The sequence below is a fragment of the Ceratosolen solmsi genome, unplaced genomic scaffold, assembly GCF_000503995.2.
Source record: "Ceratosolen solmsi marchali unplaced genomic scaffold, CerSol_1.0 scaffold28, whole genome shotgun sequence".
Taxonomy (NCBI): Eukaryota; Metazoa; Arthropoda; class Insecta; order Hymenoptera; family Agaonidae; genus Ceratosolen; species Ceratosolen solmsi.
Genome location: NW_011948429.1, coordinates 4,728,399 through 4,749,981, shown reverse-complemented (window position 1 = coordinate 4,749,981; position 21,583 = coordinate 4,728,399). Strand labels below are relative to the sequence as shown.

General features: G+C 28.8%; 1 protein-coding gene across 1 annotated transcript; it reads left to right on the top strand.

Moving 5' to 3' along the window:
- The first annotated feature begins 8,402 nt into the window (after positions 1–8,402).
- Positions 8,403–13,675, top strand: CPR19 (cuticular protein 19). The gene is made up of 4 exons (XM_011501685.1): positions 8,403–8,436; positions 9,742–9,999; positions 12,433–12,663; positions 13,438–13,675. The coding sequence occupies exons 1-4, from the start codon at positions 8,422–8,424 to the stop codon at positions 13,672–13,674; spliced, it is 741 nt and encodes a 246-aa protein (XP_011499987.1). The 5' UTR covers positions 8,403–8,421; the 3' UTR covers position 13,675.
- The last annotated feature ends 7,908 nt before the right edge of the window (positions 13,676–21,583 follow it).

The window sequence follows — 21,583 nt, the reverse complement described above, 5'->3', positions numbered from 1 at the left end:
ATTTATTCAAAATAAATTATTACGTGCACAATAAGCAAGCCGAAAGAAATGCAAAATATTTTCTTATAAATTATTAATTCAGTGGCATAAATTAGAAAACATCTACAAAATAATATCGAATACTGATTTAATATTTTATCAAGTCCACCAATTCTTTGGCATCGCTATCTTCCAATTAATTACGATACAAACTCCTGCGAAGTTCCGCTAAACGTGAAATTACCAACCTTATGCTTAGAAATACATATTTCATATATCCGATTTGTCATAGATAATCATTTAATAATGTACATTTTTCTCCATACTAATGCTGTTCCATTATATTTATTAAAAGTAACGATATTCTGGAACTATATTTCTTATGAAATAGAAATAATTTATTCAAAATTTCATCGAAATCAGACTAAAATTTCTAATTTATGTCCGTAAACATAAAGAAAATTATATAAACAAATATATACATAATTGATAATATCCTTATTTTATTAAGCTTAAACTAAATTATGAATATTCAACATGTCAAAATGGTCAATGAATCATAATGTCAAAGATGCTGTCTCTCTTAAAATATCTAATTAATTAAAAAAAATTTTTTTTAACTTGGACATGAATTAATAAACAGTAATAAATTTAAACATTTTAAGTTTATTATAAATCGTGTATGTATATCGAAATGTATTTATAATATTTTATATTAATTATTCCATTTTTGAGAAAATACTTAAACTTTAATATTTCGTTAGATATAATATATTTTATTATGCCAGAAAAGTTTATTTACTGTATTATTTTGAAAAACAAGTAAACCGTGTCATAATTATCTGAAAATTATTTTGCAATCAATTAAAAGCTCTTATGAAAATAAAAATAGCTAAGAAATTTAATTAATCCGGTTTTTCCTATATTTTCGAAAATAGAAGAATTTTAACTATATACTCGTTAACATCTTATATTTATTAATTTCGTTAAGAATTATTTATTCTATTAGATAATACTTTTTGTAATATTCAAATTTTCAAGAAGTTGCAATCAGTTTAATAATAAATCATTTAAAAACTAAAATGTACATTTACTGGGCGCGACAAAATCTTTCGCTAACAAATAGCAAAAAGTTTTATATTATCATTTTAATATATAAATGAACATTTCAAAATAATACAATAATTCATAAAGAATTTCATCCCTAATTATGATTGAACAAAATCGATAAACATAATAATATTGGATTATGAAATCCAAGGACAATACGAAGTTATAGGAATATATTTTTCTTGTGCTTACACCACTTGATAAATAATAATTTTCCTCCATAAAATTAACTAAATTCAAAGCTACAATGTAAAATTTAATCAAGAAAATTATTATGTTTTATTATATTTAGTGCAATTTAGTTTATATAATAGTAACGACTGATAATTAATGCAATAGACTCTATTCTTTGACATTTGCTACTCAAAGTTGTTCTTTATAATAATTATATTTTAAGAATGTTTACAACGAACATCCACCATAGATTTGAAAAGCAGTGAATAGAAAGAAACTTCAATAATATCGAATTATTTATGAGTTTTTGCAAACCTTCATTGTAAACTAAATCATAAATGTTGTTTTTAACATCAAAATAATTTTATGTTTTTAATTTACTTAACAGCAGAAATATTAAAATTTTTTGGCAGAAAAATATCAGAAATTTTTTGAAGTTCGCCACTAATCATATATTTTTCTGAAATTCTTCATTTCTTCATCATAATACGTAAAGATAAATAAAATTTTTTAGAATTAATTTTAATATTTTCATATCTATGACAAATTTTTTAAAACGAGTCAGTTTCATAATATAATATCGGAATAAATTGCTAATAATATATAACGATCCATCAAATTCAATTCATTGATTGAAAATAACATTAAAACAATCCAAGATATGTATATTCTCCTTTGAGAATTAATGTAATTATATATAAATAGAAAATTATTTAACTTTTATACTGTAAGAAATAACTCTACATTTACATTTTACAATAAAATAATAACTATGTGACTGTATAAAAATATTGAAATATATAGATAAATAGATAGATAAATAACTAGAAACATATCAAATGAAATCGATTGCAATAACAATTTTTTTTTTTTTTTCGATAATATATTGAAAATCATGTAAAACAACTAATAATATAATTAACACAAGCATAAAAAGAGTAAGTAACATAATATTTTAGTAGCAATCGATAGAACCGGCGAATTTCGAAATAATATTAATAATTAATTATATTTTCAAAACTAAATGCAATCTATTTATATTTATATAAAAATTATTATTTACAATTCTTTGATATAATTATACAGTTATTATACATTATGCAGTTTTCCACCATTTTAAGATAATTAATTACCCTCAACAGTTTGAACATTAAAAATTTCTATAATTAATATGTTATAACTTTCTTTATTCCTTGCTACCTAATTCGTAAACAGTCAATTTAACCATAATCTTAGAATAAAATGTAAATAAACAACTTTTTTTATTATTTTATTTATTCGATGTGAAATTTGGAGCATATTTATAGCAACAAATATATTGTAATTTAACAACAATTAAAGCATTCGACATTACATTAATTTTATGAAAATAAATTATCCCTTGTATATTAAGTTAATATACTATTATATAAATATTATATGTACATAAAGGATAAAACATAATCTCGTACAAACTTTGATAATCAATATACTCATGTATATATATATTTATATATTGGCAAATTTGGTACGAAAGAATGTATAAAGAGACAATTATTGTTTTATAAAAGTAATGATCATTTTAATGAAAACGAAACAAAAACTTTAATATTTGAAGAGATAATTATTAAACAAAAATTAAGCATTATAAAAAATTGTGCTATTCCATATTGTAATTTCTGCAATATAATTAAAATACTAGGGAAATAAGAGAGCAAAAATTAAAATATTGAAATTATTCAATTTTATACAAAAAAGTAAATTGACAGAAATTAAAACATCTTTTTAAACTTTATAGGTAGCGTTAAGTATATAGTATTAAGTAATTAACACAAATATGGCTACCTTCACGAAAGGAAAACTACTTCTATCCTCGTTTTAATCTACTTGCTTAAAAATATTTTTTGCATTATCATGTATGCTTTTCCGTATCTTAACACACAACAGTGGTAATTCGAATTTCTTCACCTAGTAACTCGAGTTTAACATATTCTGAAATTCTCGACCGTAGTTATGGACGCTGAAATTTTCTTACAGTCTTAAAATTACCAGGTGAAGCAATTCTAAAAAATTTAATAACAATCCGTCTTGTTATATATGTGTGTGTGTGTGTGTGTTTGTATGCATATTTAAAAAATGTGTGTTATTTAAACTATGTTTAGAAAAATATGTATGAATATTTAAAATGATTCTAAATTATTCAATCATTGCAAAGTATTAACATTAATTGCATTATCGTTTAATGTCCTTAATGAAATTTATTATAAGAAAATTATAAACTATTGAGCACGCTAATTATCGCTTGTACGATCTCTAAAGATTTTCAAACTCAAATGCATTAAGTAAAGTAGAGTGCAAGTTATTCGGCATTCTTTAATAGATATTCCTAGTTATCCTGTATTCAACAAAAACTTTAACATATTAAAGAGTCAGGCAAGCAATGAAAATATGCCATAAACGAACGAATAAACTCATGAAAATACAATAAAGTTAGTAGCATAATTACTTGGTCATCTTAATTTTTAGTCGCAGACAGATAAATTAAGGACGATTATCGAAATTATGTTGGACCGCCCATGCTATGTTATGCCATTGTCATGGAAATAAAAAATTATTTGAAATGTGGACTGCTTGATACACGATATTGCAAAATATTTCAAGTACCATGTTTATTCTTCTAGACGTATCAATTATGGTTAATAAAAAAAAAAGTATAAAAAAAAAAGATACCCATTAACGCTATTTTTAGAATCTTTTTGTAAATAAAGTAATTATATATTTAGTTACAAAATTTTGAAGAATAACTATCAATCTACCCTTTAAACTATCATTATAGGCCTTTTCGTGCGCGCGCGCGCACGCGTCTCTGAGCATCAGCGCTTATAATGAAAATAATATTGCCATTGTTAGCAGTAACATATCATTACTTTTATTATTATTATTATTTTTACTGCATAAAGTTTACGTGAAATATTAGCTATAAAGTGTCTTTTCTTCGTAAAACGACAATAAAACGAAAGCTATAGTAAAAGCGATAAATTATTTAAAAATTATTTAAAAAAATATAACTTTTATAACGAACATGCGCATAGTGTACATTCTGCCTTTTTACTTATATATCAATATCAATTACCATTTAATTGAATAGTTATAATTAAATGTATAAAGCCGCTTGTCAAGTTTTCTTTATATTGTGTTGATTTGACGATAAAAAAACGTAAAATAATTTTATTATTCCAAAAAACTTATATGCCCTCTTTCGTTTATTCACCTGAACAATATTTTCCCCTAAATATACTATCTGTCGGTAGACTATATTAGAATAGTTACAAAATCATTCATAGATGGCGCTCAAAGAAATTATTTTAACTATTTGTTTTATCTACACATTTAATGCAGCAATTATTATTATGTTGCCTTACAAGAATTATTAATATTCTGTATTTATTAATTATGATATAAAATTAATAATGTAAAATATACTCTATATTTTATAAAAAAATAATTTTCAAAGCGAATATTTTTTCGTACTTTGCAAACTATATTAAAATTCATGAAAATTTTATTTAAAATGTTTAATATCGAAGATTGTCTTTGAAAAATTATTTAAAAATATATAAATAATTTTACAATAGAATCACGAAACCATTTGATAATCGTAAAAATATAAGTTTGCATAAAAAAATATTTTAAGGACATTAAAGAGCAAAATCATGGATCGCGATATGCAAATGTTCACAATTAAATCATTTCTAAAAGACATTCGTATACTCAAAGAAACTTTGGCAAATCTAATCATAGCATTTTCACAATATCTCTGAATCACTGTGTTTTCCCTGGCTAAAATATTTATCTAATATGAATCTAATAGATAAGAAAGTTCCATTTAGCTGTCATTGTTGATCGAAACTGACATTAAACAATAGTCAAAATGTTTCATAATTTTCAAACAATACTTACAAAGAAATTGAAATAAATGCTCATTGCGGTAGTTCCCCCTTTCATGCAAACGTCATTCTTGAGCAAATCTTACTTGAACGCCTTCGATCGATCCGATAAAAACATATTTAGTCTTTATGATTTAGAATATTTTCAACTTATTTATCATTAGACATATCATTACTATATTCGAATACTTAATATTTGCACTATAGGAAGCTAACTACATATTGTAAGCGTACATATATAAATTAACATATATATATATATATATATATATATATATATATATATATCAAAATTATTGAGTTTTATAATATTCTTTTCACAAAATAAAAAAAAAAGGTTCTTTTTGTAGTTTAAGAAATTACATACACTTTATAGAAAAATTTCGTAGAAACAACTAGAATACAAAATATGAAAGATTATACTCATTCCAGATGGAAAAGTTTTATTAGTATAATTTGGCAAGGTTAATTGCTGCCTACAAAAAAATTAATTTTTATCTAATATAAATATTACATATCCATATCCTCATTTAATATAAATTATTATTTATTTAACGAATAAATGTTGTAATAAAAAATTTAGATTTCAGTTACAAAAAGAATGATAATATCCTGGTTAAATTAATGACTACATGTTAACAATTAGAAAGTTCGTAGTGTTTTTCATATGATAGATAATTAAAAATTCTACTTTTTAATTGATTTTATCGTCAATTTTTATAAAAAAAAAAAAAAAAAAACGTTTGCTACATCTTGAGTACCCAATATTGTTTTTAAAATATAATAAAGCTTTTCGCAAATATTCGGTAAAATTTTGGACAACCGTATGTAATATTAAAAAAAGTGTATATATAGTGTTTGAAATTGTAAAATTACTTAAAAAAAAAATAGTCAAAAAGAAATTTTAAATTCCATTGATTAATTAGGTTAATTAACGAAATTACTTAATCAATATTTTCATTATTTTATAACTGTGCGAATTAAAATTAAGCAATATTTAAAATTATTAAATTAGGAAATATTTGAAATCAGAAATTATTTTCTTTTTAAAAAAAAAAAAAAAAAAGTAAAGGAAAGAATATAACGACTACTGATGCCGTAGTTTTTGTACTAGCAATTAGCAAATAGTGAGAAATATTAAAATAATATACGGAAAAGATTAAAAAAATCTTTGAAGAAAAAGATTATAATTTTAAATATAAGAATACTATATATTTATTTTTCAAAATGAAGCGTGCACGACAGAGAGAGAGAGAGAGAGAGAGAGAGAGAGAGAGAGAGAGAGAGAGACTGAGAAGTAACAGATAAAACGTAAAAAAAAAAAAAATTACATTGAAAGTTACGAAAATAAAATATAGAGATGGATGAAGTAAGTAAATTTAAACATCATAACTGACATTTAAAATATTTAATAGAATCTCACTCGACAAAATCAAATTGTTATTTAATAGTGTGATCAAATAAAGTAAAAGGAACAGAATAAAAATTTTTAAATGAGTATTTAAATACGACGAAAGACAAAAAAAATTAATTAAAATCGATCTCACGAAACGTATAAACGAAAAAGTAAAATAATAAAAAAAGGAAGAGGAAATTGCTAATTGTTAAAGTTCAGGAAATATTTAAATGTAAAAAATACAAGAATCGAAAAATTGCTAGCAATATCATAAAGTATAGGGGAAAATATATCATGAGACTACAAGAAGATGACGAATAAATATAAACGTATAAAACAATACCAATAACACCTAACGTATAAAAGCCATTGAATAAAATGTATATATGGAGAGGAAGTGAGAAGATAAAAATAGCATATAAAAGAGAATAAATAGTAGGTTTATTAGGATTGGCAAATGTAGGAGAGGACAAGTTGAGAAGTGAAAATATTCTGAGAGCTGGAGAGGAAAAGTATAATAAATAAGAGGTAAAATAAAAGAAAGGAAAACAATCATATTTAGATAAAAGTAGAAAAATTCGAAAGACGCAATGATAGTATTACACAAACGTAAAATGAAAATGAACGTGGTGGTAACAGACAGTGTAGGAATCGCAAAAATTAATAGATAATATGAAGTTATTAATTACATGATATGTGGAATATAACAAAATATGCTATGTTTGTAGTAAGTTCCATAGCGGATGAAAACAATTACTTGTAATAAAGGAACTTGAATTCAATTTGATTATGAAATTGTAAGTAGGTATCGCAGATACCACGGATGAATGAAATATTTTATTTATGCTGAAATTTGTCTACCAATCTTATTAGCCAATATTACTAAACATATGATTGTAAACATTTGTATTATAATCCTAATTAGCTGCGATTACATAGATTACAAATACTACTATTGATATCGAACAAAATACATCAAAAATAGAAAGACCTGCTATTAAAACTATTATATTTGTTGCATTAAATTTATAAATTTGCGTTGGAATTTGAATATTGTTTTTAGTATGTTATACGGCCCAGTTAAAGCTGTACACTTTTCATAACAGATTGCGATAAAAATTCCATTTATCAAACCAGTACTTGGATGCTTTATAATAATTGGCCGTCAAATTGATTATATCTTGCGATTTCCATATTTGGAATACTTTAAACAAAACATATTTTAGAAAGTAATTGTAGTACTATCGTGTAAGCTAAATCAATTTTCATAGTATAAATAATGCACGTTTACAAAAGATGAGGAAGTACATTAGGTTTGCTATTTTCCATAATAACCGACAATCCCCCCCCCCCCACGTATCGCACAGATTACACAAAACTTTCTCGAGTAGAACAGTTGATTTTGCAACTTTCATTGAAATATTTTTAACCTTAGCCCAAATGCAGCCCCAGCTTATAGCTTATCCTCGATAATACATCGATACTTTGCTCGTAAAAGCGAAATGCTCATCGGAGTAAGTAGCAACGATCGACTTGAATTGCATAAGGAGCGAGCGAGAGTCCCGGAGGCATTAAAATGTAAGTCAGTGGATCGCCGAGCCCCGGCCTCTCTCCTTCCTCCGCGCGACCGCCGCCCTCGTCCCCGCCCCCGCTGCCGAGGATGGGAGCACAGGTGCCGTCCGCGCCCAGAGCCGCAGCCAGCAGGAACTCGAGGCACTGCGCCCCAATGTATCGCGTGGACCACGGAGGTGGGCTCCTATAAAACGCCCCTCTCGCCCGGTTCTCGCGCACTGTATCTTTCATCCACTCGCGCGACTCGCCTCTTCAACCCACTCGATGAGTGCTTCATTCGTAAGTCATCGCGTTTATTCTTATTCCTATATAGCTCCATATTGTCGACAGCGGCTTCTTACTTTCTTCGCTCCAACTCTCATTGCGCTTACCGTTTACGAAAATGGCCAGTGGTCCGATAGTTCTCTGTGCAAATCTACAGAAACTATTGGCCGGGCTTCGTTCCAGCGGTCCAATTAACATTTATCGAGTGTTTAGCCCGAGTATCAACGGTATCTATTAATAGTATTCCCAGCCCCTCTTTTGTTTCTTTCTCTTTTTAATCTACTAGTTGCGCTAAGCACAGTATTGGAAAAGATACTTTAATGAAGTTCAACTTACGCGATTTGTGCAGCTTTAAGCGCAGCGAACACTTTCTACTCTATAACTATATATTTATAAAATTCCTTGCTGTAAAAACTTTTCTAACGTCGATAAGAGGATTTATAAATGCGCCAAACAATGCCCATCACTCCCGTTTAATAATGTTCAATTTAATACCTTCGCATACGACGTCCAATTGCAGCCATTTATTAATGAAAGAATTATTTAGAAAGCACTTGCTACATTTCTACTTTTATATAAATATCGAGGAACATGCCTCCAGTTTTCAGGGGGGACTAATGTGCGGCTTAAACGATTTTATCCTCACGCCGATTTTACATCTCGCTAACTTGTACTATTAAAAACTGTTCTAAGCGAGGTTGCTTCGAGTCGTATTAAAAACGTATTTTAAAGTCATTGAATATTCAAATTTATTATAAAAAGAAAAGAAAAAGATAGAAGAAAAAAAATTAAAAAAAAAAAAAAAAAAAAAAAAAAAAAGAAACTATTATACAACTCATTATTGAAGCCTTATTTAATAAAGCCCTATTTAACGCAAATAAATAATTAAGATATTAATTCGTTTGTTATTTTACAAAAATTGAATATATCAAAGCTGATCTATCATGGCTAATTTTGCTCCAATCTTCTTCCAGTTACCAACATAATAAAACTGTGCATTAATTTTTAATGTGAATTCAAAAGAAAATGAAATTAACGTCGTAATGGTAAATCGACGAAATTAGGAGGAAAGCAATAAGACGGAGAGAAGAGGCCGTTATTTGGCGTAATTCGCAAAGACCGATGACCTTGGAAATACCATAAACGACGACTGGAGTTGTTAATACGTGGATGCGACATGTTTAATAATATTCAAGATTTGTCAATGGCATTTCACATATTCATTGTCTTTCATCGATAAACGACTCCTTCCATCGCCGCCCCCTTCAAACCACCGCCGCAGATCCATATTCCCCTGATAATCGTCATTGTGTGCTGCAGGTAATACTGTCCTGCGCGATCGCGTTGGCGAACTGTCAGCTGAACTATCGTCAACCTTCTCATAGCGCTGCGATTTTGAAAGATACGCGCTATCTATCGGGTGATGGAACCTTCGGGGCTGCTTACTCCCAGGAAGACGGAGTCGAATTCAAGGAGGAGAGCGACGAATATGGAAATCGCCGGGGCTCGTACTCCTACGTAGATCCCACTGGACAAAGGCGCACAGTTACGTACACAGCGGGCGTTAATGGTTTTCAGGTACGTCCACAATTTCATTTAATAGGCGCTTTATTTTCGCACCATTAGCCGCTTCTGAACAATCGTTTCATCTACAAATTCACCTCTACTTATTTATCTGGAAATAATATTTAAAAGCTCGATGTCTGTCTTAAAAATATTACGTGCCACGTCGGCTACGGGTGTTCACGTAGCATACATTGCCTAATCCAATAACTAAATTCTTCGACATAGTCTTGCCGATTTTATTGTTCGGAGAAAGTAGATTTAACGAGACGTTTTTAAACATAATAAAATATTGTATAATATCATTATCCGCATATATACGATATTTCTCTAAGACAACAACTCATCGGCTTATTATATGGCCAATGTAAGTAGTTCAGTAATTCGCTAAGCCGTAGCTATTGCTATTATTTTGCGATATTGTGTTCGATAGAATTGGCGCAATTCAATAATTACTTCCTCATTAAAAGATAAATTTAAGATCACGTGAGAAACGAGAATGTAGAAATTCTTGAATAGAGCAGCTTGTTATGCTGGGAGGAAAAGAAATTATTTTCTATTCAATGACATTGCATAACAAATTTCATAATAGGACATTTTCAAAAACAGATTAGCGCTCGAACACGATATTTTCCGTCTAATTTACTTTATCGTTCAGCCTGCCAGTAAATTTGCAACTTTAGATAATTGAGATAATTAAAGGAATGCATTGGTTTAACAACAACGACAACTCATTACTAACGTAATAATAAGTTCCTTCGGGGCATCAATAATTCCTTTTTTATAAATAAAAACTTATAAATAATTAAAGAAATGATATGAAATTCTAAAATTTTTAAATAAAATTATATTTATTTATTTATTTATTTTTTTTTTTTTTTTTTTTTTTTTTTTTTATTTAAATACGTATCGCTTCACATTCATTATACGTAAAATTGACGACCATTAGTCATAGAAACGTGTGCAGCATAACGTACGAGATTTATTCTTTATTATCATCGTGATAATTAAAAATTTTAATTTCGTTACACTTAAAATTGACTTCTAAATGTTCTAATTATTCATTAATGTTAATATGGAATTGGCTTTTACGTTATTATGCATACCATATAATGGTGTAATTGAAAAAATTTCATATTACTTCACATTGATGGTGACTCGATGCATTGAAAATTAACTATCAAAATAATATTCATTTTGTGCAAAGAGAAATAAGATAGTCCAGTCCTAAACCAACTAAGAATTGAAAGTATACGTATCATTAAAAAAAAGTGTCAAATATAAAAATTAATTCAATCACATTCGTGTTTGGAGTAACTTTAACAGATTATCAATAATATAATTATATTTGGAGATCTAATATATTCCTGTATGATGCATTAATATATAAGTAGCGAATAAACAAATAAGCTATTGAAGCGTTTTTTTTTTTTATTCAATGCTTAGTGATTGTTTAGTTTTTTAACGTTCCTATTAAAACATCCCATAAATTTCAATATCAATTAATTCTACTAATTATCAAATCATTAATTACATTATTAACAAATTAATTAATTAATTTAACGTAGAAAATCTACGTTAATGCTCACTTCATCATACATCACATTACAAAAAAGATGTTTGGATTTTTTTTTTTTTTATAATAATAATAGGACATGTGTATTACGCGTATTTATACATACCACTTGCTATTTAATACAGGCCAGTCATAAATAATAATTACTTCCAGTCAATCCATACTTATTCAATTTCAAGAAACAATAGAGTTCTGTTTCAAACGTTTATTATCTTTATACTTAATCGTACCACTTGAAATTCTATTCAACGAAAGATTGCTCGAGTAACGCGAGCATCTAATACATTGTGCAATTGGAAATTAAAATACAATTTATGCACACAATGCCTCGAGCATTAAATAATATTATAAGCGAAATTTCACTACAACTTTTCATTAAAAATGATTGCAAAGAACGCATTATGAATTTTCCTTTAAAAAACTTTATTCAAAATGAAATCTCAATGCGTAATGCATAATAATCAACATTTTGGCCGATTTTGCAGTACTTTACAGTCATTTTAGCGCCATTTTAGCGCCATTTTAGCGCTTTAAAGTCATTTATGCGTACAAGTTGAAGTTTGCTTTTCTTACGCTAGCTAAGCCTCGCCACGCTTACAAACACAAACAGATCTGCTTGAACGAAAGCATCCCAATATTAATATGATTATCTTAACCAAGCATTAAATTCGTTGGGGTAATTCTCGCTTCGAGCCAAATGCGCGGCGCTCGAGGAAACGTCCGAGTCGCCATTACCGTCGAAGGCGTAAAATAAGTAGGATACTGCCCCCGACGTGGGCGAGCCTCCTCCGCGCATCGCCGCTATAACTAGCGACTCCTTAACGGACAGCAGCACCTATTGCTAAAAGAACGGCGCGTCGTTCCCTTTGCAGGCAAGCGGTGACCACATCCCGTCCCAGCAGCCGCCCACACCGCCCCAGCCCGAGTACGTGCCCCTGGCCCGGTACAACCCGCCAGACTACCAGCCGCCGCTACGCCCACCTCGTTACCAGCTGATTCGGCAGTCGTACGAGCCCCGATACGAGACCCAGGAATCGGTACAGGTGCCGCCCCCGCCTCGACGCAATCGACCCCCGGCGACAACTCCACCCGAGCCTGTAAGTACTCTCGACTGACACGACTAGGGCCCAATGACGTAGTGCAAACAATCCCGACCGAACGAGTCCTCGACTTATCGATAACTCACTTTAATACAAGCTAGCGAGACATGTATTTATTATTCAAGAAAGCTTTCGAATGCTCAATTTGCCAAATTGCGGCTTATCGTTGCTCTCACTCTCTCTCACTCTCTCTCTCTCTCTCTCTCTCTCTCTCTCTCTCTCTCTCTCTCTCTCTCTCTCTCTCTCTCTCTCTCTCTCTCTCTCTCGGAAAGCAATTTTCAATTTGATCGAAGCTTCTACGTAACGCGCATAAACGCAATTGCATATCATCATTCGTAGCTCTAGCGCTACTTGCCATTCATTCTACGCATCGTCCGAATTTCTAAAAGCGTCACAACGACATTCCAAAGGAATGCCTATGGGAAGGACTAACAGTCAAACTGACTAAGAATCCAGTATGATATTCCAATTAGTGAGATCTTCAAAGCCGAGCGGTCTTGGAAATATAAAGTATCGACCATGTATTTCAAATATCTGTACATTGTGTAAATTGTATAAAGCCGAATACAATGCAGCGATTAAAAAAAAAAAAAAAAAAACTTGTACAATTATTATACAACGAACTGTCGCGAGTCTTGCTAACGCACAGATTGTATAATTTATATTTTTGTTTCCTGCTGCGAGATGCAGGTCCGCCGACTGCACTCACTGAATTATTTATTACCTAGAATTTTTCAATATTATTCAATAATACAGACGTAATCGTGCATCGCAATCATAACGATAACTCAGTTGCAGTATCAGTCGCCCTACTTGGAGTACCCGTCACCCCGAGTACGCTACGAGTCAACGACTGACCGTGCCCAGTACCGACCGACGCCTACGCCACCATCCCCGGCCCGCTTTTACTACAACGAGCTCACGGCGCCGACGTCCAAAAGGTTCTATCCACCCGGGAAGCTCGACTTCAACAGGACACCCGACGGTTTCTCTTATACGTTCAGCAAAAGTTGAGCGAACGAGTCGAACGGCATTGGTTAGCGGATCAGCGCCATTTCCTTACCTACTTGACATCTCTAACACCTACCCTTTTTGGAATTTATACTTATTTTCTCACTGGCCTTTGCGGCAATGAGTTTAGTTATCTTCGCTTATGATAATAGTGTGCGATGATAATGACAAAGCTGTCTGATTATCGACGAAATTTCGTAACTGTGATAATGTGACGTTAAATCAAAATATCTTATTACATTGCATAGTATTGCTTTGAAGGACCTTTAAGAAAATGTACGACAATGCTTACGATACAATAAAAACAAAAAAAAAAACAAAAAAAAAAACAAAAAATAAAAAATAAAAAAAAATAAATAAATTAATCGCCCTCGTTAATAATGATTAATATTTTCATAATTTATTGGTAACATAAATATAGCGAGACAAATATACCGCATTAATCAAGTACTTTTTCATAGTGTCAGTTTTATCAATAAATGCGTTAATTTTGGTTCAAATAGTACGTGATAAAATTATGATTATTCAGCTGGTAATTTGGATGATGTGATAAGAAAAAAAAAATTTTTAAATATCCTATAATAATATTTTGAAGAATGTTCTATGCTTGAATACGTCATACGTCTTAATGCTTAAATATACGAAAAATATACGGCCAACCTGACATTTTTGTCCTTTATGACAGTCCACTTATCATTGCCATTTAATTATCGTTTTCAAAAAATGTTTTTTCATAGCACTACGTAACTATTATTTACGTAAAATTTTTCGCAAATGTTATTTGCCTCTTCGTTCGTCAAAAGTATTTTAATACTTTATGCAATTATTAAGCATAACAACGTTGCAGCTTCATGAAAAATGCAAACGTCTCGTAATTTTTGCGTGAGAAAATATTATTTTGAACTTATATTGAAATTAACATCCTTTCGAACTTGTTAATTGGGCTGCGTGTATTGACCTTGGGATTTTTATAATACCATTGTAGAAAGAACTTCGCATTCATCTGAAAGATCTGAACCACTGATTAGTAGCAAAAAAGTCGCGGGTGGCCTCTATAAATTTACCTTTATCGACGTTGACTTTTAAACTTCTTTTTTTATACCCTTCGAGTTGTTAATAGCTATGCTAAGATGTGATTATCTGTTACTTTTCTTGACGTCTACTTGTGTTAACTGATTTATAATACTATCTAATTCATTTGCATCTTTCACAATATCTCATAACCACGTTAGTTCAATTTAAAAGTAATATTGTACAATAATTAGGCATTAAAGGCATTGATTATCAGGTTTCATTAAATTTCTTTCATAATAAACCGCATCTTTTAATATTCTAGATCATTAACAATCTCCATCGAGTAAAATACATTCCACCCGAAATTTTTATAATTTATCGAGTTTAACTTATATAAATTATAAATAATGAATTATATTTCAATTACTATTTTTATTCGTAAATTTATCGACTATTTATCGCACTATTTATCGAATATATGGACGGTGTAAAGTAAGGATATGCCGCATTTATTGATTAAAATATTCATTTAATATATCTTATCGATGATGAAAAATCAGCCATTGAAATAAATACGTTAACAATTGTGTCTAACACTAACGAACAAATAATTTACTAACTAATTAAGAAATTCTTTGAAATTCTGTTTTATTAAAACATGTAATGCTTATAGGAGCACGCGTATATATATATATATATATATACTATTTTTCTTAATTGCAAATTAAGAAACTATAAATGGTATACAAATACAATACTATAAAACAAGCAAGACAAAGCTAATGATGATGCAAATGAGCATTTCATATATTGCGCACAAAATGTTCAGAGTTAAAGAAATGAATAAAAAATCAAGTTATAACCGCGAACACCAGATTCACTTTCATCCGCGAGGCTTCGATTCCTCTCACAGTATGGCGTAACACATGCCATTCCCATTGCAACCATACCTACAACTCCCACATTAAAGTCTATTGTTATTTTTCGCTCACAACGACCGAGAGTTCAAATTGTTTTGCACTGTTCTGAATATTATGAGACGCGGGCTTACATTCATTTTGCAATCTTGTAACTTCTTAATTGCACTGAAAAGTATTTATAATGTATACCGTTTCGATAAAGACTCGCTCAGTGCCACAACTTCATGATTATTTAGATGATCAGCTGGATAAATACTTATAAGCACATGTATGGGCAAATTAACTCAGCTGAAAGCTCCAACATCATATTTATTTAAATCATTTATATCATTTAAATTGAAACAACGAAAAATCAAGGATAAAACACCTCGGCCCTTACCTCCTTTACCTCTTCTAAATCGGCTCCAAAATAATCTCCAGCAGCTTTATGCATTACTTTGTTTGCATAATGCAAATAGCACGATCCTAAAACAAAAATCCTAATAAAAAAAAAATAAAATAAAAAAAAATAAATAATAAAAAAATAGGTATCTCGGGAGCATTCGTATATGCGCGACCGATCCCCGATCCTCGATAACGACACGAAAGGCTGAATTCCCATGATATGTATCTCTGTCAGACCACGTGAAGCATTGCCGATCGTTTAATTGTATGACGAGGATTTTTCGTGGATCCGCACCTAGAGGCGAGTGCAAGGGCGCGATAAGAGTCTCTCTCTCTCTCGTTGCGAATTTATAATGGGCACTTTATCGAGCGTATCCTACATTGTAGGAGCATTCCTCGAGTTCCCGTGGGCCGTAGATTGAAGCTGGTTCGCCTTCGGGCCGCGCCCTCTTCGAGGCCATCGTGACTGCACGTGAACTCGGGGTCACATCCCGCTGAGGACAATCTCCATAACGCACTCCACCAGTGCATCCCGTGGCTCCTTATTTCTCGCCTTTCTTTCCGATTTTCGAGTGAGGCTCGTCTTTGTTGCTCGGCAATGCTAAACTGCGCCAGGAAAGTTCGTTGAAAGACAATCGAGGGGCAAACTTTCCTATTGCTTAAACCTATATATATATATATATATATATATATATATATATTATCGACAATCGCGAATAAAACGCAGTCTACACGGCAATGGCTACTAATTAATGAAAATATGTATTTGCTCGTCTTAGTAATTAGCTCTGATTAGGAAAGGGGATACTGCATGGCTTTGCGATTCAATTTCATTGCCGAGTCTTTAAGCCATTTCTCATGATGCATTAAACGTTACTATCTACCAATTACAATAATAAAGACAATTGCCCGCAATTTAGATTATAGATATAAAGCTTAAATTTAACGATACGATATTAAGATAAGATTTAATTAATACGGTTCGCCATATTCTAAATATCTCTAAATAGAAAATTTTAACATCCTTATAACAATTAAATAATGCTCAATTATTTCTATTCTATATAAAATAACATTACCTATATGTCATAGCTCAATGTTTATAAAGCAAAGTACTATACCATGATAAATTGTACAATAATTCAGCAATAATACATGATGCGAATTCGAGATCGTACAAGCTTTAATGAGTAAATTTTTTATACGTTCGCCGGATTTTCTACAAAACTTTCCGCTCAATTAGTCAGTCTTACTTACGATAGATTGATTAAAAAGAAAAAAAGAAAACGAGGCTCGACATAAAAATTTCATTGTAACAAACCCAACCCAAGAAATTAGTAATGCCTTTTGTTCCTTTTATTACATTACAGTCATTGCTAAAGACTATCCAGCAAATTATCTTGTTCAGTTTTTCTGCTGCTAAATGTTCATTACGACTCTGTTTCACCACTCGAACAATTGACTCCGTCTCAATTACACTTAATAATATTGCTAGAAGAACATTGTAAATACTTTTTGTAAGTTAAGAAATGTGTAAGGGAGGACATTTATCATATAAAATCAATTCAATTTATATTCACATCGACGAATCTTTTAAAGCATAATATACATAAATTAATTATCGAATAAAAACTTTATCCATTATGAAAATTAAAACTTATATTACAATCATATTAAATAAATGTTTTAAAGTAATAAGAGAGCATTGCTTAAGCATTTAAAAACCCCAATCCTTAATTAGTCTTAACTTTATTATTTGTATGAAAATAATTATTGAATAAAGCTTATACGAAACCTGATTTTTTACAATATTTACTTCATTCGTTATTGATGAAATCGTTATCTAATATAAAGTTAATAAAAGAATTACAATATTAGAAATAAAATATTGTTAATATTTTTGGTCAAATATCTAAGAAAACGTAAATATATTATCAAATTTAGGCAAAAATGAAATTTTCATCAGAAATTTTATCGTTTTTTAAATGGAATTTAAAATAAGGTAATATTAAACATTTCACTTAATATACTTTTCGGTAAATAATGAATATTATTAACGAATTTTGAAATACCTTACATTATATAAATATATGAAAAGCAGTAAGATTGAAATATCACCAAAATTTTTTCAAATATTACTTCCTTTCTTAATTAATATATTTTTATTACTTAAAATTATTTTAAAATGTTCTAGTGAATTAATATTATATTATCGAAAAACTTAATTTTTTTTTATTTCTTATTTAAAACTTTATATGCTTTACAATATTTTCTGTAGAATTTATTATAATATCAAGAAAAATTATTGTTTACTTTTTCTTAACTAGATAAGTATAGAAGGCAATATTGTTATAATATATTTCACAAACAATTTATTCATTTGTATACATATAGATATTTTGTAACACATTTTATTTTATGCACTTCAAAAATAATATAAATTTAAAAGGAAATACTAATAAAGTGATTAAAATTACAGACGAATTTACTAAATTATGCGTAATTATTAATAATTAAATTTATTATTCCATACACATATATATATATAATTCCTTAAAAATTGGAAGCTCGTATACGAGACTCATATATGCGTTATTGGTTAATTGACAAATTAAATATATGTACAACCTATTTACCTTTATTTATATTAATCATTATAAGTTTAAAAAAAAATATGAATGGCTGAATGTCTATCAGTTAAATTGAATTCATTATTTCAACGATTGAAACGATTTATATAAGATATGAGTATTTTTATGCAAATATTTTGGGATATACGGAATGAGATTTAAAATAGACGATATAAATTAATATTTAATATTTGTTAATTATATCATTTATGATTTAAATACGCATACCTCGTTTCATATATAAAAAACATGTTTCTACAATATTGTCGAACAAAATTAATGTAAGGTATTTTATATATAGTCACTCGATACTACATATATATTTATATATACACACATATACATATACATACGTACATATATATATATATATATATATATATATTAATAATTCACATCAATATTTTATTTACTTGTGTGTACTACGAGAACAAAATGAAAACTAATCAAAATTCTATGTAAGCAGCATTGATAAGTAAATTTCCATTAAAGTAAAAGATATTCGAGCGAAAACAGCAATTATATCGTTAAACAATATTATCAGTAGCGAAAGATAGAGTGAGATACACATTGTAAAATATTTAAAAATAAACTCGAACGCCAAGTGCACATATTCATCAATATAGCAGACATGAAACAACCACCTTCACGTATGCATATTTTATGAAACTAAAATTAATCGACGAATTATATTCTTACAATACATAGCAATTTAATATAAGATTATTATATGAAAAAAGTCATTCATCGCATAAACATAAATTTGACGACATTAAAAATCAAATCTATTTTGTTTATAAAACGCGTAAAACATTATAATTACGAATGTTTATCTTTATTGTAATTACAATTATTATAGAATATTCAAATACTTTATAAAATCTATCAAATGTTACGATTAGTCATGTAGACCCTATTACACAAACATAATCAATTTATATTAAATATTACATTATTTTTAATTGAATGGGAAAAAATATTAGATAAGTAATCATATATATGGTACAGAAAGGAAAATGAAAATAATATTAACAGGGATGTGTTAAAATTTAAGAAACATATATATTCAAATATGAATATATGGTTTAAATAAAATTCTGAGGTATAATTTTTAGTATGTTTTTACGAATCCCAGCATGAAGTGCAATGTTCCCTTAAGAGTTATTTTTTATTTTAAATTTGTATTGACTTATAGTAATATAAATATGGTAATTGTTAATAATGAATAACTTCGAGTTTGATAAATGACTTAATATGATTTATTTATTAAGGTATGGTGAGTATACATTGTATTTCATGATTATGGAAGTAACTTACTGGCTCAATTGAATTGTGTTCCTTACAACAATATAAGTCAGTTATATTTATTTTTACTTAAGAATTGATTCCTTACAAAAGTATAAAACAAAAAACTTATTGAATGAAATCGTAAGTTTATAACTTACACTCATATTAAACGCGATGGCAATGTGCCTCCTAAACACGCTCCATAACTCCGATGAAATATAAAGTCAATCATAAGGCACCAAATGTACCGTATGTACATCTTTCCAAAACGTAATTGTAACGTCTCAAATATGATATTTTTATACACTTGTCACTAAAAATTAGTATCACTAAATCTGTTATCATGTATTTACTAAAACGCGTATTCTTAAGCCTTCAACAATTCTCGAAAAATGTTTTACTCGTATAATTATACTTAGTAATTCTTTTAAATCTTTTTCAAGAATTTTTTTTATTCCACATTTAAAATATTAATTTTAGTCCATCATTGTTACGCTAAACATTTATATAATTTATATATAAAAAATTGCGATTTATAAAAAATTCATTAATTATTATATTTTGATAAAATAAAGCCAATTTAATATTTTAGTATATATTTAAATTATATAAAATATTAGGCATACTTTTGTAATTAAAAAAGATGAGATCAAATACATTGATTTAAATGAAAATCTAAAATAACAATTTTTTTGATTGCGAGAAAGGAGGCACAACTCAATCACAACTCATCGCATATCTAATGAAAACTATATATGATTTATGATCTAAAGTTAAGATCGATGGAAGTAACAATATTATTTTTTACAGTAAAAAATCTAATATCACTAGTTCGTTAGCAAAATTGCTTAAATTTGTTAAGTTTTGAGAATATAGTGGGAAAAATTCTTAATTTAAAATATTAAGAGTTTAAGAATAAAATTTTGTAAGTACATCTAGAGCCTGTGCAAAGCTATTTCAATTAGGCACAAAGATTCGAACATAAATATTAACGTGAGACAAAGAATGTAAATTGTAACAGAAAAAAGATCACATTTACATTTATGTATTGCGAAAGATAGCGGAAGAAACATCTGATGATTATATCTAATAATAAAAAGTACATGTTTATTATACTTTTTTTGTTTTTTTTTTTTTGTTATTTTATAATGTAATGATACGTCTTTATAATAAAAACTTAATAAATTTTTGAAAACTCAGATGAGTAAACCAATAATTAATATTAAAATTTTGCATAAAATAATTTAACTAAGCTATATCATTGAGGAATTACCACATATATACATACGTAAACACGGGCATGCTCGCACACCCACATACGCGCGCATATGAGGTTTTTATATGAGCGTATCGTATTCATGGGGTATCAGATCGTACGCATGCAAGTGCGTATATATGCATGTATTTAAATAGAAATGTACTTTTAAAAAAGTATAATTAAATTCTCATCCAAAGTAAGGAGTTTTCTGAAAGACAACAATTCCGTCTCTGATAAAATAAAGTGTCAATAAAAACAAATTTCGCAGTCTTAGTTAACACGATTAAAAGAATATAATTATTTTTAAAATTATAAAATGAATTTAGCTGTATTGTATAATTTTAATATAAATTTAATAACATTTTGTAACACCCTGAACTTTTCTATAATACTAAGATAAACAATGAAAAATAAAATTA

Bases quoted from the DNA above. Each gene is read 5' to 3' on its own strand.
- CPR19 (XM_011501685.1), top strand. The intron at 10,000-12,432 runs GTACGTCCACAA...TTCCCTTTGCAG, and splicing joins CGGGCGTTAATGGTTTTCAG to GCAAGCGGTGACCACATCCC. The intron at 12,664-13,437 runs ACTCTCGACTGA...TGCATCGCAATC, and splicing joins CTCCACCCGAGCCTGTAAGT to ATAACGATAACTCAGTTGCA.